General features: G+C 47.0%; 1 protein-coding gene and 1 non-coding gene across 10 annotated transcripts in view; one reads left to right on the top strand and one right to left on the bottom strand.

Annotated features, from left to right (window-relative positions):
* Positions 1–27,427, bottom strand: part of MCF2 (MCF.2 cell line derived transforming sequence) — a 67,398-nt gene that overhangs the window by 23,979 nt on the left and 15,992 nt on the right. For 5 of the 9 annotated variants that reach the window (XM_053274435.1, XM_053274432.1, XM_053274429.1 and 2 more), the window contains exons 4-14: positions 23,348–23,438; positions 13,397–13,516; positions 11,590–11,706; positions 10,262–10,411; positions 9,040–9,164; positions 7,525–7,639; positions 6,713–6,832; positions 6,273–6,464; positions 4,869–5,060; positions 3,872–4,043; positions 1,199–1,294 (exon numbers count right to left, since the gene is read on the bottom strand). In XM_053274435.1, coding sequence (XP_053130410.1) covers positions 1,199–1,294; positions 3,872–4,043; positions 4,869–5,060; positions 6,273–6,464; positions 6,713–6,832; positions 7,525–7,639; positions 9,040–9,164; positions 10,262–10,411; positions 11,590–11,706; positions 13,397–13,516; positions 23,348–23,438 — 1,490 coding nt within the window. Of the gene's footprint in view, positions 1–1,198; positions 1,295–3,871; positions 4,044–4,868; positions 5,061–6,272; positions 6,465–6,712; positions 6,833–7,524; positions 7,640–9,039; positions 9,165–10,261; positions 10,412–11,589; positions 11,707–13,396; positions 13,517–20,133; positions 20,542–23,347; positions 23,439–27,427 lie in introns of those variants that run through there. The other 4 variants (XM_053274434.1, XM_053274433.1, XM_053274436.1 and 1 more) reach the window with 3 other exon arrangements.
* On the top strand, positions 22,718–22,790 carry TRNAA-UGC (transfer RNA alanine (anticodon UGC)). Its single transcript has one exon. It is a non-coding gene; the product is annotated as a tRNA-Ala (tRNA).

Consider the following 27,427-nt stretch of genomic DNA (forward strand, 5'->3'; position numbering starts at 1 on the left):
AGCAGGATTCATTTGAAGAAATGAACACAGTACCTGTGATGGTGGGTGTTTCTGTGACTGGGAGCAGTGGCCCCGTTAACAGGGATTCCCAGATGTTGTTGACTACTACTCCCATAGTCCCCACGCCAAAGCCATAGCAGCTGGGGATTCTGGGAGTTGTAGTCAGCAACATCTGGGAATCCCTGTTAGAGGAAACACTGATTGGGAGGCTGGGACATCCCAGCCACCTGACATCACAGATATGGCATTCGCTCTTCAAATGGACACTGCTGAAACCATGAGGAAAGACTGATGGGGCCTGGGAGGGACTGACAGCCCCACTTTAGACTCTGTACGTGAGTTACAGTACCTTGCTAACTGGGCAAAGAGGCACCTTTTTGAAGTGGTGATTCTCTTTGTTGAGCAGGGGGAGAGCAACCGGCCCTATCTGGCCCTAGCACAGCATCCCTTCAGTGGCTGTTGCTGGTGTCTATCTTGTGTTTCCTTTTTAGACTGTGAGCCCTTTGGGGACAGTGAGGCATTATTTATTTCTATGTAAACCGCTTTGAGCACTTTTGTTGAAAAGCGGTGTATAAATATTCTTCCTATATTCATATATACAGCATCTTTATTGTCCAAATAGGGCTAACACGATCCCACTCCCTGTAAAAGTGGTAGACAACTCTGCAACAGAATGGCGGCCAGGAAAGACCACAGAGCTGGTCTATGGGGAGAAAGCTGGTCTTGTGAGAGCGAGCATGCATAGTCTCCTTTGCTAAGCAGAGTCCACCCTGGTTTGCATTTGGATGGGAGACTATGTGTGTGAGCACGGTAAGATATTCCCCTTAGAGGATGGGACCACTCTGGGAAGGACATCTCAGGTTCCTGTTTCCCTCCCTGACATATCTAAGACAGCGCTGAGAGAGACTCCTGCCTGCAACCTTGGAGAAGCCGCTGCCAGTCTGTGTAGACAATACTGAGCTAGATAGACCCATGGTCTGACTCAGTATACGGCAGCTTGCTCAAACACTTAAGATTACATCTCACAAGGCCTTAAATACAGTATATAAATAGTACCTATGATAAAGATCAGAGCAGTTAAGGAAAAAGCAAGAGAGAGATTTTTAGCCAGAAGATGTAAACTACGGCACACACAGAATGGCATCTATTTTACGGTACATTTTAAAAGTGTTGAATATCAGGTATATAGAAGAGGCACCTTTAACGAAGCAATGGGCAAAAGATGTAGGGAGAAAAACTGATGCAGAGGAATGCAAACAGATATGAAGAGAAGGTTCCCCATCTTCCAACTGCGCTGTTTCAAAAAAAAAATAAAACGGTTACACGTTACTATTCCCGCAAGGTCTAAATGACACGGGGCATCATATTTGGGGAAAAAGCAAGCTCCTGGAAAGGAGTCGGGGGCGTGACTGATGGCGGGAGCATGCAGATGATAAGAAGAGGGTCCACGGGTCAGGTCAGGGGCTTATTCAGACCAACCTCCTCGGGCTCAGGCGCAGAGCATATGCGTTGCATGCAGATAGTCCAGGTTCACTCTCTAGGATCTCCAGTTGAAGGATGTAGGGAGGAGGAGAGCTGGTTTGGGGCAGGGAGCATGAGTGGCCCCCTTTGCTAAGCAGGGTCCACCTTGGTTTGCATTTGGAAGGGAGACCACGTTTGCTGTAATATGCTCCCCTTAGGGGATGGGGCCCTAGCTCAGTGGAAGAGCATCTGCAGAAGGTGTTGGAGTTCCAGTGCATCGACCTTTTGCACCAACTATCCTAATGACCACTAGGGGCTTGGGGAGTAGAGATAGTGAGTAAGGGTCTTCCTAGCCCAGATCTGGCCCCTGGCTACTTTTTTACTGCCCCCCTCCCCAGGTAGGAATATCCTGCAGCAACCTGGCAGCAGGAAACTGCCTCACAAAGCCATCCTATGTCTGTTTACTTGGAAAGACATCCGACAGTGTACCCGACTTCATCCCAAGTCAGCATGCCTAGGATTGCAGTCTGACAGCAACAGCCATTTAGGGAGAGGAGAGGACTCAGCCTTTGTTTGGGGTTGGCATGCATTCCAAGTCCCCGACGGACTCAGCAGGGATAAAGCCTCTTTTCTGGCCAATATCCTGGGTTAAAAGCGGTGGGTCCCTTGACCCACGGGTTGGGGTGGGGGCGAACGATTGACAAGTAACTAAGAACTGCTTTCGTTGATGTTCTTGAGAATTGATTTTAATGTAATGATGATTAATGTGCTGAAAATTGATCTTGGCCCTCACCCCCCGCACACCAAGTCGTGGTTGGTTCATTTGGGTTGTGCATCCCTGCGCTAGCTGTTCTACCTGTCTCTCCTCTATAACCCCTGATATGACTCTACAGGTATTTCCTGTGTGGAGTCAGAATCCCTTCCTTTCCTCTTAGAGAGCAGATGGGAACACCTCTCCCCCCCCCATTCATTATGTAGTCCTTTTGATTAAGGATTAGGTCTTTCCTATCCAAAGGTGTACTTCACCCATAAATCTACTTAGCATTTTATTCTACAAAAATCTCCATGTGTCTTCTCTAAATAGCTGCGAAAACTAAACTCTGCCTTCTACTCAGGAACTGGAGTGGGTAGCTTCTTTAGCGCTCTGCTAATTAATCGGGGGGTAAAAATTACAACCCCCAACAGAACGTCCCGGGTTCAGTCCCTGGCAGCATCGCCAGCTAGGGCTGGGAGAGACTCTTGCCTGAAATCTTGAAGAGATGCTGCCGGTCAGTGTTGGCAGCAATACTGAGCTTGATGGAGCAAGGGTCTGTCACCATATAAGGTAGCTTCCTATGTTCCTAGGGGACGGGTCAGTAGGTCAGTGGCAGAGCCTTTAGTCCAGCATTCTAACCACTATACCACACTGGATGCCACTGCCAGTCAGTGTGGACAGTTTTGAGCTAGATGGGCTAAAGCTCAGACTCGGGTATAAAGCAGCTTCCTATGTTTCTACCTCAGGCAGCAGAGTTGGGGGGGAAGTCTCTCTCTGCCCGAGACCTTGCATAGCTGCTGCCAGTCAGAACAGACCATCCTGCACTAGATGGACCAACAGTCTGACTTGGCATAAGCTTTGCCAAAAGACTACTGCAGAGATATTCCGCCCGTATTGACATGCAAATGTCAGCTCAGCTCAGCTTGGTATGTTTCCTGTTTTTGCTGCCTGCCTGGGATTGTATTTTTAAAAAACAAAACAAAACAAAAAACCAGAGTCGCTATCAACCAGCTGGAACATGCAGCTGGAAATCTGTGTTTGGTTTGGTGGGTCACAAATTGTGCAAGCCTGTTTTGCAGGCCTGCTCATCTTAGGCTCCAAAGCTGTTTTTGGACTACAACTCCCATAATCCCCAGCCACAGTGGCCAATAGCCAAGGATTATGAGAATTGTGGGCCAACACTGGCAGGAGGGCCAAAGCTGAGCAGCCCTGCTGGTTTTGGAAGGAGATGTCTAAAGCATTCATAGTCTTTGCGCATGCGGTGCTCTTCTTTACTGATCATGCGTCACATCTATATCCGTTCCTTGCAGATTCCAAACAGCCACGCATTGCAGGTGCAGCACAAATGAGAAATGTAGGTCGCTAAAGGGTTGCTCTCCATACCGAGTTAGGCGGACCACAAGGGAGCTAAATAATAATTAATTCTGGCAACCTGAGGAGAGTTTGCAGGTTATTTAAAATACACTTGCATACCTCCTCTGAGGACTGGAGAGGCAAAAAGCTGGGTTGGCGACAGCACAGGCACTAGCCAATAGGCTCCTTCCACAGTTGATATCCTTCCCCACAAAAAGGAATGAATTCAAACAACATTCTTATCCATATTTTCAAGGCTCGCACTTGAATATTTCTCGATGCCATATCTTTAAAGCATGTTACCGTGTTTGGGGGAGAACAACGGAGATTTCGAGCGAGGCGGGTTTTCGGGCCGAGGGGCTACAAGCTGCACCGGGCGAGCCTGTTTGTCTGCCAGCTTTTTGAAGAAAGTCTGCCTGTTCTCAAACATGCAGCGCACATTCTCCAGCTTGATCTGAACCGTCTGTATTCGGGCCTGCGGATTCCAAAAGGATACCCTGGTAAGCAAAACTCGCCGGACTTGGGTTCTATATTCTATATTTGGGGTACTTTGGAGCTGGCCTATTTTTCTCATGACCTGCTGTCAGGTCCAACTCCTGTGATGCTGAAGGCAGCGTGAGGCAAAGGGCAGGCTGCAATTCACAAGACCAGGTCTCCTAATTAATCAGGTCAATGAGCAAACCTGACTTGGAAACTCGTACGGGAGTCAGGAGGTATCATGTGATCAGCCCCGGAGACTTATTCTCCCTGAAGTGCCTCTCTTTGGCCAGAGGGGGCAGTGGAGCACTGGTTGAATCACCGTCCAACATCCCTGAAGCTACCATGATATAGGGATGTGGGTATTTGAACTGATATAGGGATTCGAATCAATTTGACTCGGAACTATTTGCACAGAATGGCATTCGTTCAAATCGATTCAAATTTGGGTGAATTCACCTCGAATCTGAGCAAATCTGATTCAAGTTCAGGCAAATCTGAATCGATTTGAATGAACCCCATTCTGTGTAAGCAGTTTTGAGTCAAATTGATTCGAATCCGAATCAATTCGGTTGAATTTTTTGCACATCCCTACCATGATACGGCACAACTTTGGCCATCTGGCTGTTGTTGTTCTACAACTTCCATCTTCCCCTGCCAGTGGCTAATAATCAGGGATGATGGGAGTTGTAGTCCAACATGTGCAAGAGGGCCACTATCACATAGCCCTGTTTTAGATGGTTCAGACAACTGCTGATAGACAAGGGGATGACTCTTTTTACCCCCGTAGTCGGTGGAAGTTGAATGGCTTTTGTGGGCTTACCTTCAGTTCAGGAGTTAAAACGAGCTCAAAGTCAGAATACAGGGCTTGGGGGTCCGCGTTTAAATGCAGCGAAGAGCTCTTGAGGAATCTCTCTATGTCTTGAAGAGCTTTTTGGGCACCTTCCTGAGATTGGCATTTATCCATCGGCTGGTTGGCTAGGAGGTACGCACCCTCGTCACAGCACTCCAGGGCCTGATGAAAAATAAAAACGGGAACAGATCCACAAGCTGAATCAGCTAACCCAGGGGTGGTTGACTGGAAGCCAGTGAGCAGGATGGGGCCCTCATAACCCATTACTGGCAGAAGGCTTGGAGCACAGAGGAGAATGGGAGTGCCCAACAGGAAAAATATCAATGTATTATTTTATGTTTTTTTTTTAATAGTTTATTCCATTTTGTAAACAGAAATTCATGATGATACAATATACTAATTGCTATTACTATATACTAATTACTATATAACTTTCTAAATTATATCTTTAAATTCATTTATTATATATAAAATGATAATACCTTTAAATTCACTCAAAAATATACTCTTTTTGTTACAGGATTTGAAGAATTATGCCTAGACACGCTTGCAAAGAACTGTTTAGAAAACAGATAAAACCTCAGTGCAGGAGCAAACTTCACATCACATCTCAGGAGCATTACTTCACTTAATTCATTTCGAATATTTGTATTTTTGTTTTAGAATATACAACAAATGCCTTTTTTTCAACCTTTCGGGTCCTGTGTACGCAGATTCTTTTGGCATCAATAAGACTGAGAAAGGGTCGCCTGCATTCTAAAAAAGAAGCACTGACTTGAAGCACAGCACCGCATGGAGATCAGCGCAGTGGGAAATGGTAGGGATGTGAGAACCGGCTCGAGGTTGAGCCGGTTCACCATCGAACCGGACTTGTTCAATGGCATGTCCTCGAGCCAAACTGGGCCTGGTTGGTTCAACCTCGAGCCAAACACCCCAGGCCGGCTAGGGGGTTCTAAAACTATCTGTCTATGTATAAAAGAAAACTTACTGCCCGGTCTGGCAGCTTCTGGGGGGTGCTCCAAAGGTTCCTGCTCCCCCTCCTGGACCCCCCCCCCAGTCTTTATAGGGCCGGTTTTGGTCCATTTATGGGCCTTTTCAGCCCTCTCTCTGCTTGTGGGGATCATTTTGAAGGCTGCTGCACGTAAGCACTGACCATCCAGGCTGTTGGCTGTCACCACATCTTGTGGCAGAGAATTCCATAGGTTGATTCCAATTCCAAGGACCCCGATTCCAAAGGACCCCAAACCGACATTTACGGGATCCGATGAGATCGGGTCGGACCCAATCTCGACATCTGCATATGTGCACAGCACCAGCCTTAAACTTGGGATCCGATGGCAATACCGGGCCAGGAGGTCCATCTGGAGATGTTACCTGCTGCAGGGTGACGAGGAGGTTCAAGGTTTTCTGGAGCCGCCCGTGCTTCTTCTTGATCTCCTCCAGCAAGATGTCCGAATGGTGCCGTAGCTCGTTGCATTGCTGGCAGATCAAGTTGAGGGCGTAATGGTGGTTCGCAGCCAACTGGTGCCCGTGAAGGATCACCACTTGGGCCTTCCCTGTGATTTCCTGCAACAGAAAAAGCAAAGGAGAAAAATTCAGAGGAGGAAGGACAATACTTCTGGGCCACGCATGCCAAAGGGAGAGCTGTCTTTGTCTGCTGCAGCAAGACGAACACCCACCGCGACAGCAGAAGAAGGGTTTCCAAAGCATGGACTCCACAGACCATGAAAAGGGATTTTCTCTCGGCTTGTGGACTGCTCTTACCGGATGCGGATGGCTCCGTTTCATCACCACCGTCTGGAAGATAACCTTACCTGGGCCATTTTGTCCAAGTTATCCAGGTCCGAGAGCCTCTGTTTCACTTGAGCAACGTTGTCTCCAGTGTCGGGCAGTTCCCCTTGCTGCTCCATTAAAAATTCAATGGTTTTATCGAGCTAAAAGAAAGAAGAGATTTTTTAAAGGGGAGGGACAGCAAATTGCTTACAGACCAAGTTTAAGGCTTCTGTGTGTGGGTCAGCCGAGCATTTGAAAAGTGTTATAAGAGTTGGAAGCGATCTGATGGGAGGGCTGACGAAGTCTGAAGGGGGCTGGGGCCCTAGCTCAGAGGATGATAATCTGTTTTGCACGCAGAAGGTCCCAGGTTCAATCCCTGGCAGCATCTCCAGGTAGGGCTGGGAAAGGCTCCTGCCTGAAACTTTGGAGAGCTGCTACCAGTCAGTGTAGACGACATTGAGCTAGATGGACCAAGAGTCTGACGCGATAATAAGGCAGCTTCCTAGGTTCCAGGCCAATTCCCTCTCTGGGTAAGGAGAGCTGGTCTTATGGTAGTGAGCATGAATTGTCCCTTTTGCTAAGCTGGGCCCCCCTTGGTTTGCATTAGGAGGGGTGACTACATGTGTGAGCACTGTAAGATATTCCCTTCAGAGGATGGAGCTGTAGCCAGTGGTAGAGAATCTGCTCTGCATGCAGAAGATCTTGGGTTCACTCCCTGGCAGCATCTCCTTACAGGGCTGGGAGAGACACCGGCCTGAAATCTTAGAGGAATGCTGCCAGTCAGTACTGAGCTAGGCAGAACAAGGATCTGACTCGATAGAAGGCAGCTTCCTACATCAGCTCTGTCATTTACCTCTTGAAAATGCTGCTCGAATTTCCACAGCTGCAAGTATTGCTCCATCTTCAGCTGGTGTTTCTCCCAGAATCCATCAAATGCCGCTTCCATCTCCTGCAGCTGTGCAAGCAATCTGTTCAAGGAGAGACCGGCAGAGAGAGAACATTTACTGCTCAACGTTTCCAACTGCTTTTCAACCAAGGGCCAAACGGCACGTGATGTTAAGCCCGTGCTGAACCCGACACAGACCCGTAACGGGCTGTGGAACAGAAATGCCCCTGATCCACGAGGTGCTTGGGACTGCAGAAAGGAGCTTAAAACTGTCCCCCATACAACCAACCGAGTTCTCATTTGGTCTCTTCTAACACCTTCTCCCTCCACCACTTCTTCCCCATTTCTAAGTCTGGACCAAAGCAGACACCTTGGAGAAGCTGCTGCCAGTCAGTGGAGACAACCGTGAGCTAGACGGACCAAGGGCCTGACTCAGTAGAAGGCAGCTTCGTTATGTTCAAGGACGTGCCCCACAACCTCTTCCCATCTCAGTCAAGCAGCAGAGAGCTTCGCTCCCCACAGGAGAAAGGGAAGGAGTGACCAGCGTGTATTGTATTGTATTGTATTGTATTGTATTGTATTGTATTGTATTGTATTGTATTGTATTGTATTGTATTGTATTGTATTCTATTCTATTCTATTCTATTCTATTCTATTCTATTCTATTCTATTCTTAAAATATTTATACCCCGCCCATCCAGTGCATGACTGCTCGGGTCAGCTCACAACAATAAGATAGACACAAGATACAATAAAAGTAATAACATTAACTAAATTAAACAAAAAAGGTGTCAGATCAAAAACCACAACCATTATTAGGTCCAAATTAAAGGTTTTTTAAAAAGCTAAAAACTGAAAATTATAAAAAGCTGAAGAACCTACCAGATATAACAAAAAAAAAAAAATATGGAACATTAAAAAGCCTCCTTAAAAAGGTGTGTTTTCAGTTGTTTTTTTAAAAACACTGAGGGAGGGAGCATGGCGAAGCTCTTCAGGGAGGGCGTTCCAAAGCCGAGGGGCCACAACCGAAAAGGCCCTGTCTCTAGTCCCTATCAACCGGATTTCTGTCGGTGGCGGGGCCACTAGCTGGGCCTGAGATGATGAGTGAAGGGCCCTGGCAGATTCATATGGGCAAATGCGATCCAACAGGTACCCGGGCCCCAAGCTGTGTAGGGCTTTAAAGGTCAAGACCAGCACCTTGAATCTAGCCCAGAAGCAGACAGGTAGCCAATGAAGCCAATGCAGGAGGAGTGTAATACTCATGAAGCGACTATATAGCAGAGTTCAATTTGCTACGGACACAGGCACACTCCAAAGAGAGCTCAAAGTGCATTCATAGCACTGTGGGCCTGTTACTGGTATCCACTAACTAGTCTTGGCCCTTGTGATTTCTCCCGTGCTGACCACTGCCAGTGTGGCGTTTCCCCAAGCATCGACCCGATATCAGCTGGTCCCCACGTACAAAAACTCAATGATACTCACCGATTGACGGTTTCCCAGTCCCCGGATCTCTCTTGCGTTTCCTCCTCGCCAGGTTCATCCGTGCCGGGCTCCTCTAAACTGCACAAGAGCATATTTCCTTCTTTGGTGACAGTCGTAATATCTTCCTGCAAAAGAAAATCCAAGCAGGGCTACTTAAGGCATCGTCACCGGCCACAGAGCTGCTAGATTACGGCCACGGGGGACTGGAAAGAACGTAGAAAGCTGCCATCGACCGAGTCAGATAATCCATCTGACTCAGATTGATGATCTTGGTCCATCTTGCTCAGTCTTGCCTACACAGACTGGCAGCGGCTTCTCCAAGGTTTCAGGCAGGAGTCTCGCTTGGCCATGTCTTGGAGTTGCTGCCAGGATTTGAACCTGGAACATTCTGCATGCAAGGCAAGGCTGACGGGCCCAAGACACCCAGTGAATTTCATGGCTGGATGGGGATTTAAAACTGGGTCTTGCTGATCCTAGTCCGACAATCTAACCCCTATACCATGCCAGCTTGTTAGGAACATAGGGAGCTGCCATATACTGAGTCAGACCATTGGTCTATCTAGCTCAGTATTGTCTACACAGACTGGCAGTGGCTTTTCCAAGGTTGCAGGCAGGAGTCTCTCTCAGCCCTATCTTGGAGATGCTGCCAGGGAGGGAACTTGGGACCTTCTGCTCTTCCCAGAGCGGCTCCATCCCTTGAGGGGAATATCTTACAGTGTTCACACTTCTCATCTCCCATTCAAATGCAACCAGGGTGGACCCTGCTTAGCTAAGGGGACCAGTCATGCTTGCTACCACAAGACCAGCTCTCCTCTCCTGTTGGTTTGGATTCTTTGACGGCTTATGAATATAGAGCTGACACTTGATTAAAGAACTGATGATTAATTGATAAAAACTCACCAGATTGCTAAATTAAACCTACATAAAATTGAATAAAATAATTGTGTAGGAGAAAGCAGGCTTCCTTGGGTTTTAGATAATGCATGTCTAGGTTGTGGCAGGCATTCCCTGGGAAGAGGCATTCCCTGGGAAGAGGCATTCCCTGGGAAGAGGTATTCCCTGGGAAGAGGCATTCCCTGGGAAGAGGCATTCCCTGAGCTCAGCTGCCATGACTTCCTTGGACAAAGGATAGGATAAACATGCAATACTCTGCAATTCATCAAATCCTGCCTGAGAACTGATGACTAACTTGAGATCTAGTCAAGTTTCCAAGAAGATTCACCTTCAGCTGGTAGTACTTCTCTGTGCGCAGGGCTAAGAGGCGTTCTATCGAATAGTTGTCATCTGGCAATTCCGTTTCTGCCAGCTCCATTCCAAAGGACTGCAACATCTGGGCAATCTCCTTCACTGTCAGGGCAAAACTTTCTATAGCCTGCGGGGGAGAGACAGTTTCCAGTTCATCAGCTGCACACTTTGCTTCAGCTTGGTAAAAGTTGCAGTGAGGTTGAGGGCGGGATGCCTGGCATGCTATATGCCCGACTAGTCTAGAACTTCCAAGAAGCATGACCCAAATAACTGGGCACTTCTAGGAGAACCAGATGGATGGGTGTAGTAGATGCATGTGTGAGATCCCGCTCAACAAACTTTGCCCTTTCTGAATTCCTGGTCTGTCCCAATGAGAGATCAATGGGGATTCCACATCTCCCGCCACACTACGCTCTGCTTCCTCAGCCTTGAGTAATCTCTTTCTCATGCCCAGAAGCTCTCAGGTAGTCCAACCCCACTGGATCTTGACCACTTGCTTGCCACCAGACTCCCAGCCATACTGCTTTGTTTATATATACACAGATTTTAAAATTTCTCATTGACTAGGGGAAGTGCAGCAAGACCAAAATAAAGTAGCCAGTCCTCCACCCAGTAATTCTTCCTCCAACCCTATTGGGACCAGACTGTAACCCAATGAATATCCCAACATACCATCCAGAACTGGCAACAGAGGAAGCTGCCTTACACCGAGTCAGACCATTGGTCCATCTAGCTCAGTATTGTCTGCACATACTGGCAGCAGCTTCTCCAAGGTTGCAGGCAGGAATCTCTCTCAGCCCTGTCTTGGAGATGCTGCCAGGGAGGGAACTTGGAACCTTCTGCTCTTCCCAGAGTGGCTCCATCCCCTGAGGGGAATATCTTACAGTGCTCACACATGTTGTCTCCCATTCAAATGCAAACCAGGGTGTACCCTGCTTAGCATAGGGAGCAATTTGTGCTTGATACCACAGCACAGCGGGGAAGTAACTTGCCTAGGGAGCAAGAGGTTGCTGGTCTGACTCCTCGCCGGTATGTTTCCCAGAATATGAGAAACACTTATATTGGGCAGCAGTGATATAGGAAGATCCTGAAAGGCATCATCTTACACTGCGCAGGAAGAGGCAATGGTAAACCCTTCCTGTATTCTACCAAAGACAACCACAGGGCTCTGTGGTCGCCAGGAGTCGACACCGACTCGACGGCACAACTCTACTTTTACTTTACCACAAGACCAGCTCTTCTCCCCAGAGGAATTCCCCAGGCCAAATCACCAGCATATTAACAGAGTATAAAGGAGAGACTTACAGTCCTGAAGATCACCCATTCACTATGGCAGTATTCCAAGGTGCCCCCAAATTCGGGCGTCAACTGTTTTTCATCGATATAGGTCAATAAGTCACTGACAGAACTCAGCATTACAACCTAGGGGGAGAGGAAAAGGTCAGGGAACTAAATCCGGCTTACCCTCTTTGTGAAAACTCTGGCACCTTTCCCAAACCCTCCTGTAAGTCCGTCTAAGTACATAAAACCGAAATAAATGCATTTCCGTCCCCTATTCATGCCTGCCTCCATCTCTCTCCCCTTCTTCTGCTGCTGCCTCTCCTGTGTCAAGTTTGGGGTGGGTTCACACATAACGCGGAACCTACTTGCAAAGAGGGTGACCAACTTGTCTGTCTGTGACTGTCTGAACCCACGCCCAAACCAGAGGTTCCCTTGGGGTTTCAAACCTAGATGTGTCACGAAGATCTGAAGCTGGATTGCCAAGGTGCCCGTTATGTCTGAACCCACACTCTTCATGAATGTCTGGTTCATACCCGCTTTGTCATCAAGACCTATGGCCGTCAGGCAGTGCATGGCAGATGGGTATCGCATTTAGGGCTTCACTGGGAGGAGCAGAAAGGGGCATACCTCTGGCTCAACTCAGCTGTGTCCAAAAAACCCAAGAGATGCGATTGCCTGCAGAATGAACTTCAAGCTCTCTTCATATCATAGGAATGTAGGAGTCTGCCTCATACTGAGTCAGACCCTTGGTCCATCTAGCTCAATATTGCCTACACGGACAGGCAGAAGCTTTCCAAGGTTTCAGGCAGGAGTCTCTCCCAGCCTTACCTGGAGAAGCTGACAGGATTTGAACCTGGGACTTTTGCATGCCAAGCAGATGCTCTGCCACTGAGCTATGGCCTCATCCCCTAAGGGGAATATCTTATGGCACTCACATATGGTCTCCCATCCAAATGCCAACCCAGGTGGATGCTGCTTAGTAATTAGATGTTTAACTAATTTTAAAATGAGTTTTAAACTGCGTTGTATTGTATTCTGTATTTTCATTTCTCCCTTTTTGTCTGTCATGACTGAATGCATAACCCCCTCCCTGGCTTCTCCAAGATAGGGCTGAGAGAGACTCCTGCCTGCAACCTTGGAGAAGCCGCTGCCAATCTGTGAAGACAATACTGAGCTTGATAGACCAATGGTCTGACTCAGTATATGGCAGCTCCCTGTGTTCCTATGTAATGTGTTATGTGTTTTTATTGTATATTTTAATCCTGTGTTGTAAGCCGCCCAGAGAACAATTTGTGATGGGGCGGCTAACAAATAAAATTCATTATTATTGTTATTATTAATTCACGCTTGCTACTACAAGACCAGCTCTCTTCCACAAACAATTGTTTCTGTCTTAGGCTGGGGGAACCTCAGGTTCTGTGTTATGTGTGAACCTGGCCTTAGACCTTAAACCTCTCAGGGTACAGTAGCGGTCTGTTTTCTTTTAAAGAGCATGTACACCAAAGATCTAAAGCTGTAACATCAGTAATAATCATCCTGCCGATATTTATCTTGGCTCACTCAGACTGAAGGGCAATCTATAAAAAATGGAATTCCTAGATACCATCTCTTGGTCGCTCTTTTGTGTGACCGTAAAATAGGACCCAGGGAGGAGTTATGCAAATGAAGTTATGGCATTTCAATATCTTGCAATGTAAAACTGCATTATAGTTGCAAAACAAAGGCATGGCTTGGGAAGGAACATACCCCATGAGTAAAGCTAAAGAGTACAAAGGACAGCGTTTGTGCAGTTAAATGAGGCAGCTGTTGTCTGTGTCTTTAACACTCATACCGGCAATTTGAGTAGGAAGTCCTCCTGACTGAATCGAAATCCAATGTCAGTAAAGGTGCGCTGGAAAAATCCGGTGGGGCGCAGAACCATCACGAGGTGAAGGTTGCCAGGGAATGAGGCCTGGAAGAGAAAAAATGCAGAAGCAAACTGAGTCTAGTTTGGACATCTGAACTGTCAAAGTGAACAGTCAATTGACTAAATCTAATACTGGACAAATATTGTCGTCTCTGGTGTTCAAAGTATTAGTATGACTTTATTAGTATAAAGTTGACTTTTTTAAAAAAGGAAAGAAAAAAGAAGACGGAAGTTGACTTTTTTAAACAAGGAAAATAGTTAAGGGGAAAGAACTGCCCTGATCTAGCAGCCAAACATCTTTTACTATACTGGAGGAATGGATTAGCACCATGGATTAGCACAACAACCCTCTCCGTTCTTGTGAACTTTTAAAGGCAAAGGGAAAGTGTGCCGTCAGGTCAGTGTTGACTCCTGGTGACCACAGAGCCCTGTGGTTGTCTTTGGTAGAATACAGGAGGGGTTGGCCATTGCCATCTCCCACACAGTATGAGATGATGCCTTTCAGCATCTTCCTGTATTGCTGCTACTCGATATAGGTGTACCAGTGGGGATTCGAACCAGCAAACTCTGGCTTGCTAGTCCATTCATTGCCCCACTGCGCGGGGAGAAATGAAAAATGTTCTCAACATTTTGAATGTTGACTGGGAAGCCAATGTTTAATTCAGCACTCAACGTTGGCTTGCCATTCTCCAGAACAGGGATTCTCAACGTTGGGTCTCCAGATGTTATTGGACTTCAACTCCCATAATCCCCAGCCCCAGTGGCCTTTGGTTGGGGATGATGGGAGTTGAAGTCCAATAGCATCTGGGGACCCAAGGCTGAGAATCCCTGCTCCAGAAGCCAACACCCCCCAACACAAACACTATATACCACTAAAGGGCTCAGTTTTGAGTCCAACAGAAAGTTCTGAAACCGAATTCTAGAGATAAATAAAAAGAGAGAGGGGGAAAGGTTCCAGGAGGGGAGGAATAGATCTTTTTTGGCCCTCCTGAAACCTCTCATCTCTGCAAGCCACACAGAGCACTACAAAGCCCGTCTAGAGCTAGGTTGCCAGAACCTAAAGGGTATACTCGTGGGTCAAATGGGCCATAACCCAACATTCCTGGTAGGTGTTGGGGATACACAGCCAAATGCAGCAGTATATTTTATATACAACTCCAGGGAGACAGGAATTGCCACCAGAATGCCTTAGATTCACCAGAGCTATTTTTAAAAAACGAGCTTAAAATAATAAATGAATGCAAATTGATTGCCAGATCCTGGCCCTGTTTAAGCCAACGGGAATTCTGCCAGGGACCAAGCATTGGCTCCTGTGACCATAGCAAAGTGCTCCATAGCCTGGGATAATACAGCGTCAGGATCCAACCCCAGCTTCCACTGTTACTGTACTTCCACTGGGAACTGTGAATAAAATTTCGGACAGCCCCAGGTCTAGGCGCCAGTATCACTTACTTCAAAGAATCCTTCAAAAGTTTCAGACACTGCCATTCCTAAAGTATCCTACACTCATCTGGAAGTCAACATAGGGATGGGGCCATAACTTAGTGGCAGAACAAGAAGGTCCCAGGTTCAATCCCCGGTAGTATCTCCTGGGAGTTTTACGCACAGCAGTTTTACTGCGAAGCTTTTGGTTTTAGCTCGCATCTCCTCCGGAATGGAGGGTGCAAGTACACATATCGGCCAGATTTCCCCTGAAGTCCCTGCGAGTTATCGAAGAGCAGTCCACACATGCAAGTCAGGTTTTCCACTGCACCGAAGTGTAGCCCGATTTATCTCCAGAGTAAAAAACTCCACAATTTTCAGTGGTTTTTTTGAGAAGGCTTTAAGTTCGCAGTAAAGCCTCCTGGTAAATGTGCAGTAAAATCTGCTGTGCGTAAAACCTCCAGGTAGGGGTGGGAAAGATTCTTGCCTGGAGACCTTGGAGAGCCTTGGCCAGTCATTGCAGACAATACTGGGCAAGTTGGACCAGGGGACAGGAAACAAGAGGTGAGGTATAAATGGACAGTTCTCTAAATGGAGGGAAGTAAGATGTTGGATCCCCCAGGGATCTGTACTGGGACGGGTGCTTTTTCATTTAATTTATTTTAATTTATTCATAAATGATCTAGGAGTTGGGGTAAGCAGCGAGGTGGCCATATTTGCAGACGACACTAAATTATTTAGGGTAGTGAAATCCCAAACACACTGCGAGTTGCTCCAGAGGCATCTCTCCAAACGGAGGGAGTGGGCAACAAAATGGCAATTGTGGTTCAATGCAAGCAAGTGTCAAGTGATGCATATTGGGGTAAAAAAACCCTCCAACATCACAAATATACTGATGGGGTCTGAGCTGTCGGTGACTGACCAGGAGAGGGATCTTGGGGTGGTGGTGGACAGCTCCTTGGAAGTGTCGACTCAATGTGCGGCAGCTGTGAAAAAGGCCAATTCCACGCTAGGGATCATTAGGAAGGGGATTGAGAACAAAATTGCTACTATCACAATGCCCTTATACAAATCTACGGTGCAGCCATTTGAAGTACTGTGTACAGTTCTCATTACCATAGCTCAAAAAAACACATCATAGTACTGGAGAAGGTGCAGCAGAAGGCAACCAAGATGATCAGGGGCCTGGAGAACCTTCCTTACAAGGCAAGGATATAACACCTGGGGCTTTTAGTTTTGGGTGGGGACGATTCAAGGGAGACATAATAGAGATCTATAAAATTATCCATTGTGTCTAGTACACAGAATCCCACCCCGCCACCCACCACCCACCCACTAGTCATAACACTAGAACCAGGGCTCATTTCATGAAACTGATTGTCAAGAAATTAAACAAACAAAACAAACAAACAAATTTAGGACCGACAAAAGGTTAATGATACATTTCACACACTGTATCATTAACCTATGGAATTCTCTGCCACAAGATATGCTGGCAGCCACCAGCCTGGATGGCTTTAAGAAGGGCTTCGATAAATTCATGGAGGATAAGTCTATTAATGCCTACTAGCCTGTGGGTTATAGGCCACCTCCGGCCTCAGAGGCAGGATGCCTCTCAATCCCAGTTGCAGGGGAGCAACAGCAGGAGAGAGGGCATGCACATAACTCTTGCCTGTGGGCTTCTCAGGGGCATCTGGTGGGCCACTGTGTGAAACAGGATGCTGGACTAGATGGGTCTTGGGCCTGATCCAGCAGGGCTGTTCTTATGTAGCTTTTTACATGAGCTGGTATTTGAATATCAACTGGGTCCAAGTTCAACCTCAGCACAGCATCCTTCCAGTGGCTGTTGCTGGTGTTTATATTATGGTTCGTTTCAGACTGCAAGCCCTTTGAGGCCAGGGATCCATCTTTATTTCTTTATTTTTATTTCTCGTTGTAAACCGCCTTGGGAACTTTTGTTGAAAAGCAGTATATAAATATTCAGAGGAGGAGGAGAACGAAAGCTAGTTCCCAATTCCCACCTTGAAGCTCCTAAGCTGCAAGTATTAACCTCTCTCCCTGTGCTGAGTAAACCATGCTTAATTTCTAAGACAGAAAGTGCCAGCGTCTGTTCTACCTAGAAATCAAATTTTAACCTTGAAGCCTGGTGTTGAGGCAGAGAGGAGACAAGTCAGACAAATTCTGGTTCAGCCAACGAAATGATAAAAAACCCTCTTCTCTTCAGCCTCCCTTTCCTCCTCGAACTAAATCCTTACTACCTTAAATCATCCTCTGAAGCTGGAAATAGGGTGGTGGTGGAAGGTAGGTCTTTTCTCTTTTTTTAACCTTGCCTCCTATCCTTATGTAAGCAAATCTGTTTCATTCAGATTCATTCCCCTCCGGCAGGCTTTCAGACTTGAGATTCCCTTTGGGAGTAATGAAATGGTATATTAAACTACCCCCCACTCCAAAACACTTGCATATTTTCTTTTCTTTTTTTATCTGGGCTTTTAATAATCTTTGAGTGTTTTAAATTGCTGTTTTAACAGTGTGTTTTATTTTGTCTTTATTGTGCTTACTTTTGTGAACTGCCTAAAGCAGGCCCCCCCCAGCTGTGTTTGGACTACAACTCCCATAATCCCCAGCCACAGTGGCCACTAGCCAGGGGTTATGGGAGTTGTAGGGCCAGCATATGCAGGAGGACCAGAATTGAGCAGTCCTGACCTAGAGCCTTTGAAGTCAGGTGGTATATAAATTAAATTCGACGACAACAACAACAACAATAATGCCTACCTGAAATCTCTGGCCAGGATCTAAAGAACCATCACACAACCAGATCCCATTTGACAAAGGCAGGGGATTTCAAGCTTAGGTACCCAGATGTTGTTGAAGTACATCATCCCCGCTGGCTATTGTGACGGGATGACAGGCATTAGACCATTAGACAACATCTTGGTACCCAGGCTTGAGAGCTCTTGGCCCAACGGGACTCTGGACTTGGCCCCTCCCGAGTAGCGACTTCCACCAGGGACAGAAAAGGAAGCAAAGCAAACTGTAATGTCAGTGGGAACGCATGGGTGCCATCCAGATTAATGCTGCTGATAGCTTTTAAATCAGAGCTGCACAACTTTGGCCGGGACGACAACTCCCATCATCTGCCACTATTTGCCACTGTTGCTGGGGACAATGGGAGTTGTGGTCCTAATCCAATCAGCTGGAGGGCTGAGGTTGAGCAGCCCTGCCTGGAAATCAGGGGGAGAAAGCGACACACGGGGTTAACTTTTCACTTTCTGGAATCAACAGGACTTAAACTTCGTTGTAAAGTGTGGTAAACTTAAAAAAAATAAAATAAAGCACAGCTCTTAAATCTCTTCTGTTTGGGGCCTTCTCTTAATTCAGTGGTTTTATTTGACGAGAGAGCGGCTAAGAGAAGGTACAAGTAATTTTTAGAAAGCTAAAGCTTAAGAAAGAAAGAAAGAAAGAAAGAAAGAAAGAAAGAAAGAAAGAAAGAAAGAAAGAAAGAAGCAAGCAAGGACATGCAGATAAACTACCAAAAGCCATAAAAATCACACCAAATGCATGGAGTTTCAAGGTTTTTATGTCTGTGTTAATTTGTTTTATGTTGTTGTAAACCACCCAGAAATGGAAATTTGGGGAGGTGTGCAGTGGGGAATGACTGGACTAGCAAGCCAGAGGTTGCCGGTTCAAATCCCCGCTGGTATGTTTTCCAGACTATGGCAAAATCCTTCTATTCTCAAATGAAACAAGCAAGGGTGGAGGGAGTTGTCCTGGGGCAGGAAGTCAAGATGGGTCCCTGCTCCTGGTTCTTCTCCAAAGAAGCGTGAGGAGGACCATAAAGACCAAGCTGTCATCCAGCTGGTGCCCCCGCCCCGAGACCCAGGGACATTTGTCCCACCATCCCTGCCACAATGTTCAATTGTAGCTACACCCATGAACATCCCTATCCCACACATTATATTTGCAGACGACTTCACATTCACTGATTTACTCTGTAAGGAATTTGTTAGCAAGTGGACCCTTCCTAACCCGTTCCTTTAAAACAACAAGGCGGGGGGGGGGAACACACTCACCAAAAACATGTTCTGCATTTGCCTGAATCCAAGACTAATTCCCCACCCCCAAGTATTTCGATATTAGAAAGCAGCAGGCCATCTTACATCCAGCCCTGTCCCTTTCGAGTAAATGCAGTGCTTAATATGTGAAGTAAATATGTATTTAAGTAAATATGTATTTAGCCTCTACTTTTTAAGGAGGTGGTCTTAGATTCAGAGTCATCTTCGATTCGGGGAACTACGGTACGTGAACGCTGCACTGCCCAGAGTGGCTCCGATTCGACACATGATCCCAACTTAAAATACTCTGTTGAGGTTGCCACTCAAAACACTCAGCAACATTTACTACCTCGAAAGGCAAGGAGATTTTGTGGGGGTGGGGGTGAGGATGGAAGAGACATGCATGTGCATTACAGTGCCCAACTTCTAGAGTCCTGGGGAGAACATGTATGCGCACACTAACAGAAGTTTCAAAAGGCACTCCCCACGAGGTGAGAACAGGAGAAACTATTGACCAGCGACCAAAAAATCGGGTCTGACCCAGGTAAATCAGATTGACCTTCCATGGCCAACATACCAGCACAGGGTGCACAACTTCGGCCCTCCTGCAGATGTTGGACTACAAATCCCATAATCCCTGAATGTTGGTCACTGTGGCTGGGACCGATGGGAGTTGTAGTCCCCAAACAGCTGGAAGGCCAGAGTTGGGCACTACTGATTTAGAAGCAGTTTGCAGCTCAGAAAGCTGGGCCTCTCTTCAGAGCCCACAGAAGGCCCCCCCGAAAGAATCAAATCTTCCTGCTCAATTTATCTCCTCCAAGCCAAAAATATCTATATGATGCAATAAAGGGATGCTGATGTCCCCTCATGTCAGAGAGGGAGGGGAGAGGGCTCTGTTTAAAGTGGGTGCCACTTTGCCATGTCAACGGCGACGCGTCCTTTGGACCATTACGGAAAATGCAATCAAACGGCATTTGGCATTTCCCCATCTGCAAGCAGCAAGCCCAATTCTGTGCTCATCCCTGGCTCATTTCTAAGCGCTACGTTCAGCCGTTTGCGTCCTCCACGACTGCACGGCCAGACTGCAGCTGCATGCAGGCTGCATTTCCACTTGGAATCTGCTTTGCAAAAAAAAAAAAAAAGGAGAAAGAGAGAGAGAGAGAGACTGCAGGCGAACGGAGCTCTTACCGCATTCCTCTGGCACCACATCTTGCTGCCTCTTGGGGGATTCGCTTCGGCCATCTCCCTCACATGCAGGAACTGGCCACCTTGCCTAGCTGTCAATGCGGCACCGGTGAAATACAACCCGTGTCTCATGAGGAGCGGAAGGATCGCCAGGGGCAGCCTGCTGCCTGCAGAGATGCTTCCCCCAACACCACCCCATCAACGCCGGAGAGGGCTCCTTGCTCCTAGCAGTTCCACTGGGCCGGTGAACCGCCAGACACGTTCCCACATAACAGCTAATCCCCCCGCTCAAGCTGGCAAGCAGCTCATCTGGCCCTGGTCTGTCCACGGCCAGGCAGGCATGGAGCGGGTCCGTGCCAAATCCGTGCAGGGCCAGCTCTTGGCTGTGCTACCCGGCAAGAGACAGAGAGAGAAGCTTGGTGGCCAAGAACAGCTGTGCACATTTTTAAGGTGGAATGAGGAAGATCGGAGGCCTGTTTCTGGTTGGCTGCTCCTTTCGTTCACATCATCCAAGAGCCAGGCCCACAAATTTGGACCACTGGTGCCATTTCGGAGGGGGGGGGGAGATGAATGCTCATGGCGATTTGGGCAATGTCGACCACCCCTGCCGCCAGAAATGGAAAACAGACGGTCGCATTGTTGCATTTACTGCTACTATGAATATTTATAGACTGCTCTTCAACCAATGTTCACAAAGTGGTTTACGTAGAAAAACAAATACATACATAAAATGACTCCCTGTCCTCAAAGGGCTCACAATCTAAAAAGAAACATGATAGACATCAGCAACAGCCACTGGAGAGATGCTGTGCTGGGGATGGATAGGGCCAGTTGCTCTCCCCATACTAAACAGAAGAGAATCACCACTTTAAAAGGTGTCTCCTTACTCAGTCAGCAGGGGTGCCACTTTCTGGGTGTTGCCACCCCCTCTTTATCCCTACTCCCAAATGATTAGTGTAAGATTTTTTTTTTTTTTTTGGCACAAAGAAAGGGTTACAGAAACAACCAACAATGGCGCATTAACAGAGAGGCAGAGTAGGCATTTGCCTATGGTGGCAAAATGTAGGAGCAGCAAATTTTGCCATCCCTCTCTGTGGGCAGCGGCAGCTGCAGCAAGGGTGGAGGGGACAAGGAGAAAGTCCCCCCTTTTACCTTAAACAAGAAAGGCAAACTCTTTTTTGTTTAAAGGTAAAAGGGCAGCAAAAAGCTTAATCTGCCCGCCCCTGAGGTCCTCTCTCCGTGGAGGAATCTTTGGATGGAGGACATTCCTGCCAGCGGTCCTTTCCATTCCTCCGACAACCCTGACCAAAACTTTAGTGCAGTTTTTGTGTTTTTTAAAGTTTTTAGAACACCATTGCAGATCTGGCCACGGCGGCCTCATGGTCAGGACAAGAACAGCGTGAGAGTCCCCCGAACGCCTCGCAGTGCTATCACCTCTTTCCCACCGCTAGGAGTGCAGACCTGGTCAAAAACCACACTGAGTGTCGGTGCCCTCCGATGGTACCGACCTCCCCAACTGGCTAATGTAGTAACAGGAGGACTCCACTGGGGACCAGAGTCACTGCTGTAAGCATCCGCTTTGGGGTGCAAAATGACCTGCTCTCAACCCATTGGTAAAACCCGATCACTCAAAAAAGCTTGGTGAAATCTGGTGGCAACTCGGCACCACCAGGGCGCTTTTCAGATTGCACGCTACCAGTGTCATGATTTATCCCTTAAGTGTCTTTCTGTACTGACTGTGTCTTGCTGCAAGGAAGGTGCCATTCACATTTCCAATGCCTTCTTCTGGACTGGACTGCTGCGTTACAGCCCTATACCGTCTGTATAGCTGTATTTGCCCACTGTAGGAGGCTTGCCTCATTGAGCGTTGCAGTGTGCTGCAGTGTGGACGGTTCAAACTGCAGTGTTGATTTGTTGGTTTCTAGAGCTCCTTTCCTCTCCGTTTATGGGTTGGGTTTTTTTTTTTTTTTAAAAAAAATCCCGCTTGGGTTCTTGTGCAATGGTGCAAACTGAACTTGATTTGCTTTCTTCCTTTGTTTTTGATCACATTTTATTTTTGGAGGACTGCACCGCTGAGAGGAGAGCTGGTCTTGTGGTAGCAAGCATGACTTGTCCCCTTAGCTAAGCAGGGTCTGCCCTGGTTGCATATGAATGGGAGACTAGAAGTGTGAGCACTGGAAGATATATTCCCCTCAGGGGATGGAGCTGCTCTGGGAAGAACATCTAGGCTCCAAGTTCCCTCCCTGGCAGCATCTCCAAAATAGGGCTGAGAGAGATTCCTGCCTGCAACCTTGGAGAAGCCACTAGAGCCTCGGAGTCAGGGGGCATATAAATTAAATACATAAATAAACAAAATAAATACATAAATAAGTAAGACAGCCAGCATTTGATGGCTGTTAGCCACTAGCTACTGAATGTACCCCACCTGTCCGGGTGAAACCTGGACACGCTCTTAATCTCATGAGCTGGTCTTGCAGTAGTGAGCATGAATGGGCCCCTTTGCTAAGCAGGGTTCACCTTGGTTTGCATTTGGAGGGGTGACTACATGTGAGCACTGTCAGTGGTAAGATATTCCCTTTAGGGGATGGGGGCTGTGGCTCAGTGGTTAGAGCATCTGCTTTGCGTGCAGAAGGTCCCAGGTTCAATTCCTGGCAGCATCTCCAGGTAGGGCAGGAAAGACCTCGGTCTGAAACTTTGAAGAGCTGCTGACCAAGATACTGACCAAGATGAACCAATGCTCTGACTCAGTAGAAGGAAGCTTCCTATGCACCCATAAGACAACTTGGAGACTTCTATGTTTATTTAATATTGGTATCCACGCCCCCTCCACTATAATACTGCTAGGAGCAGCTCACGGACAATAAAACTAATTAAACACTATAAAATGAATAAAATTCAATTAAAAGACAAGACCGAATTAAAACCAGATTCAGAAATCAGAAACCTACTAGGAGCAAAGAATAAAAATTAAAACATCTCTCTAAGGAAGATGGGCCTTAGTGCTCCTTTAAAACCTTGAGGAAAGGAGCGGGATAATCTAAACCGAGGTGGCATTCCAAAGCCGAGGGGACACAATCAAAAAGGCCCCATCACTGGTCTCAGCCGATTCATACGGGTGGATGCGATCCAACCGATACCTCGGTCGCAAGCCATATACTAAAGAGGTGCTCTGTCTCCCATCTTCCTCTATGCTCTGAATGACAGAAGGCGCACTCACCGCTATTTTCTGGAGAGCCATTTTGACTGACGTCCACGTATCCAACCTTCTGTCCAGGATGAGGATAAATTTGGTGTCGGGTTCACATTGACTATAACACAAGAAAAGAGCTGAAAGGCGGTGAACAAACACCATGCCGTTCACGTCTACACTAAAAGACAAAATCAGGCGGCATTAGGCTAGATGTTCTCCAACTTGACTCCCCAGATTTGCTGGACTACAACTCCCATCACCCCCCACCAAAATGGTGGGGATGACTCCAGCCTGCAACCTTGGAGAAGCCACTGCCAGTCAGTGTAGACAAGACTGAACTAGATGGTCTGACTCAAAATATAGCAGCCTCCTACGTTCCTGTGCCATTGAGGGCTTTCAAGGTCAACACCAGCACTTTGAATTGAATCAGGAAAGCAATAAGAGCCACGTTTTGCAGTTGCTTTTTGCACAGCCCTGGCTTTCTGCCTTGCCCTGTAGCATAGGGCTCGGTTCTGTCGGCGAAACTGTGCAGACCGCGTCCACGCTCATAAGCCACACCCGAACCCTGCCCAGTTGAATTACTCATTTGCTTTCAGGGATTCAGGGAAACCCTTTCCCAAAACACTCCTCAAGACAATTAATGGGAAGATCGCTGGTCTGGTGGTCGCAAGCATGACTTGTCCCCTTAGCTAAGCAGGGTCTGCCCTGGTTGCATATGAATGGGAGACTAGAAGTGTGAGCACTGGAAGATCTTCCCCTTAAGGGATGGAGCCTCTCTGGGAAGAGCATCCAGGTTCCAAGTTCCCTCCCTGGCAGCATCTCCAAGATAGGGCTGAGAGAGACTTCTGCCTGCAACCTTGGAGAAGCCGCTGCCAGTCTGTGTAGACAATACTGAGCTAGATAGACCAATGGTCTGACTCAGTATATGGCAGCTTCCTATGTTCCTAAGTTCACGTGCACCAAACCCTGCTCAGAGACCAATCTGCAGATTCTGCCGAGTCCTGCACACTTTTTGACAATCCACTCTACATCTTTGTCTCTTCAGAAGAGAAGAGGCAGCTGGATCTGGCCCAAGTTCCATCCGGTCCATCATCCTGCTCCCTACAGCGGCCAGGAAGATGCCTCTTGGAATCCCCCAAGCAGGGAATGAAGGACCCCTGCAGGGTGCAACAGAGCCATAACGACTAGCAATAGACGGATGCTAAATATTGCTCCCTAGATTCGTAGTTATTATCACTGCAGATTTTATTAACTGTTTCTTAAACTGCTCTTAGCAGTTCTGCCTGAAGGGTGGGATGCAAGGCTTTTAATTACAGTTAATTTTAAACTGTCTAATTGTTTCGCTCTGCAAAGTTGTCTTGTTTTATTCTGTGAACTGTTTTTAATTGTTCTGTCCTGTGAAAGTTTTTTGTTTTTTTTTTAAATATTGTAACTTGAATTCTGTACTCCACCTAGAGATGTATAAATCAGGCAGTATAGAAATAAATAAAAAACAAAATAAAACAAAATGGTTACAGGCAGAGACTCCTGCCTGCAACCTGGGAGAAGCCACTGCCAGTCTGTGTATACAGTACTGAGCTAGATGGACCAATGGTCTGACTCAGTAGAAGGCAGCTTCCCATGTTCCTAGAACAAAGCACGATTCTAATTATCTCATGTGTTTATGAGTCATTTTTTGACACACGTCTCTGGAACAACTTACAATAAGAAAAAAAAGAGAGGAGAGGAGAAGAGAGCTGGTCTTGTGGTAGCAAGCATGACTTGTTTAAGTCATTAAACCCCTTAGCTAAGCAGGATCTGCTCTGGGTTGCATATAAATGGGAGACCTGATGTGTGAGCACTGTAAGATATTCCCCTTAGGGGATGGGGCCACTCTGGGAAGAGCAGAAGGTTCCAGGTTCCATCCCAGGCAACATCTCCAAGACAGGGCTGAGAGAGACTCCTGCCTGCAATCTTGGAGAAGCCGCTGTCAGTCTGTGAAGACAATAATGAGCTAGATAGACCAATGATCTGACTCAGTATATGGCAGCTTCCTATGGAAAGAAAGAAAGAAAGAAAGAAAGAAAGAAAGAAAGAAAAAGAAAAGGAGCAGCAACCAAGCCATGGGAAAACAAAACTCAACTCGACAAACTAAAGAACACAGCCTTTCTGCAGAAACTGGGACAAGGTTACAGCCAACATGAGCCCTCTATGGGAGAAAGCAGAGACAGGGAGAGATTGGGCATGGAGAAATGAGTCAGGAGGAAGTGTGGGATGCTGGAGGAGGTATCCAGGGAACACAGAGAATCTCTTTGCAAATCAAAGTGCTGGAACCTTGCGATATAACCCTGCTTGGTTTGGGACCCAAGTAGCCACAGGGACCTCTTTTGCAGTATTAATCTGCCCTTGGACCAAAATAATGTGCATGTCCTCTTCCGAGGGCCCCCCTATACGCCTGCGGGAAAGGCGAAGGCCATTTCTGTATTGCTCCCTGCTTACAGAATCCCCTTCCCAGGGATGCTCACTTGCTGCCCGTGCTAAGATCTTTCTTATTTTTATTATTTCTCAAGGGTTTTAATATCAGGAAGGCCTTTGATGGTTTCAATGCCACTATTTCATGGCATGCAGCTGTATACTGTATAGCTACATTTGTATAATCCTGCAAAAGGGGAGGTTTAATCGCTCTGTGAGCTGCCATTCTGCTCCTATGTGCTGAAAGGCAGGATTGTGCATTCATAAAATAAATAAAATAGGTACACTGCAGGACGCATAGAGCGGAAGGGTTCCCTTGAAGGCTATCTAGAACAACCCCTGCTCAGTGCAGGAAATCCACAGGTAGAGCATCCTAGAGCAAATATTAAGGAGAACAATGCAAACTTAGGCCAATGGTCTGACTCAGTATATGGCAGCTATGTTCTTATGAGTTGTAGTCAACAACGTTTTGCCGGGAACACTGGTAGTCACCCATCTGAATGCAGTCCAAGGGGGACCCTGCTTAGCCAATCCGTGCTTGCTACCCACAAGACCGGCTCTCCGCCCTCAAAGAGTTAGCCCTTTTATCTTGTTTCAAGCAGTTTATTTTAAACAGTGTTTGTTTTTATGGTTTTCAAACTTCTTGTGCCTTAACCCTAACCCAGAGCCTTGGGATGGGGTGGTCTAGAAACGTAATGAGATAAACCAACAAACAGATAATAAATAATAAATAAACAGGGATATTTATGCAGATTTGCACTGGCAGAAACATTCCAACACGCAACTTATCATATTCCCATCCCACATATTTCTTTCCCCACTCCTCCTGGGGTCTCTAAAGCACCTGGCACAGGTCATAATCACACCCAGCCGCCCAGCGCAGTACGGCCAGAGGGCAACCACACCACCCAGGACAGACTAAAGAGGATTGCCCCCCCCCCCCCAGTGTGTGTGTGGAGGCCCTGGACTTCAGCCCCAAAGTCCAGGGGTCAGAGCGCCACCGAATGGCATAAATAAGTATTGAATCTATCTAATCTTATGACCATCTTCACATCTTGTGGCAGTGAATTTTTACACCCTTTAAAACATACACATACACACACCCCCAAAACCCATAAATCACTCTGTGTATGTGAACATTTAGCGTCAAGCATCCAACTTGGAGACCTGGCGCTTTTGGAAGCTGTCAGACTCCGAGCAGTAAATTGCTCAACGCGTTGCTTATGTGGGAAGAAGAGACAAGCGGCTGTTAAACCTCCCACCAAACGCTGTTCAGAGCACCTTATGACTACGTACAATTACAGCAGAGCCTGCTAGGCAGGTATGAAGTCGGATGGGTCTGTTCCATCAGTAATGTGGGCCCTGTTACTTTGCTAGCTCTATTGTCTTTTTCTTTCCTTGAGATAACTTGGGTTCTTCTTTCTTACTTTGATTGATTGATTATGTGCCATCAAGCTGGTTTCAACTCTTAGCGACCACCTAGATAGATTCTCCCCAGGATGATCTGTCTTCAACTTGGCCTTTCAGGTCTCTCAGTGGTGCATTCATGGCTGCCGTAATCAAGTCCATCCACCTTGCTGCTGGTCAGCCTTTTCGTCTCTTTCCTTCAACATTTCCCAGCATTATGGACTTCTCAAGGGAGCTGGATCTTCACAT

This window comes from Hemicordylus capensis, chromosome 11 (genome assembly GCF_027244095.1).
Source record: "Hemicordylus capensis ecotype Gifberg chromosome 11, rHemCap1.1.pri, whole genome shotgun sequence".
Classification (NCBI taxonomy): Eukaryota; Metazoa; Chordata; class Lepidosauria; order Squamata; family Cordylidae; genus Hemicordylus; species Hemicordylus capensis.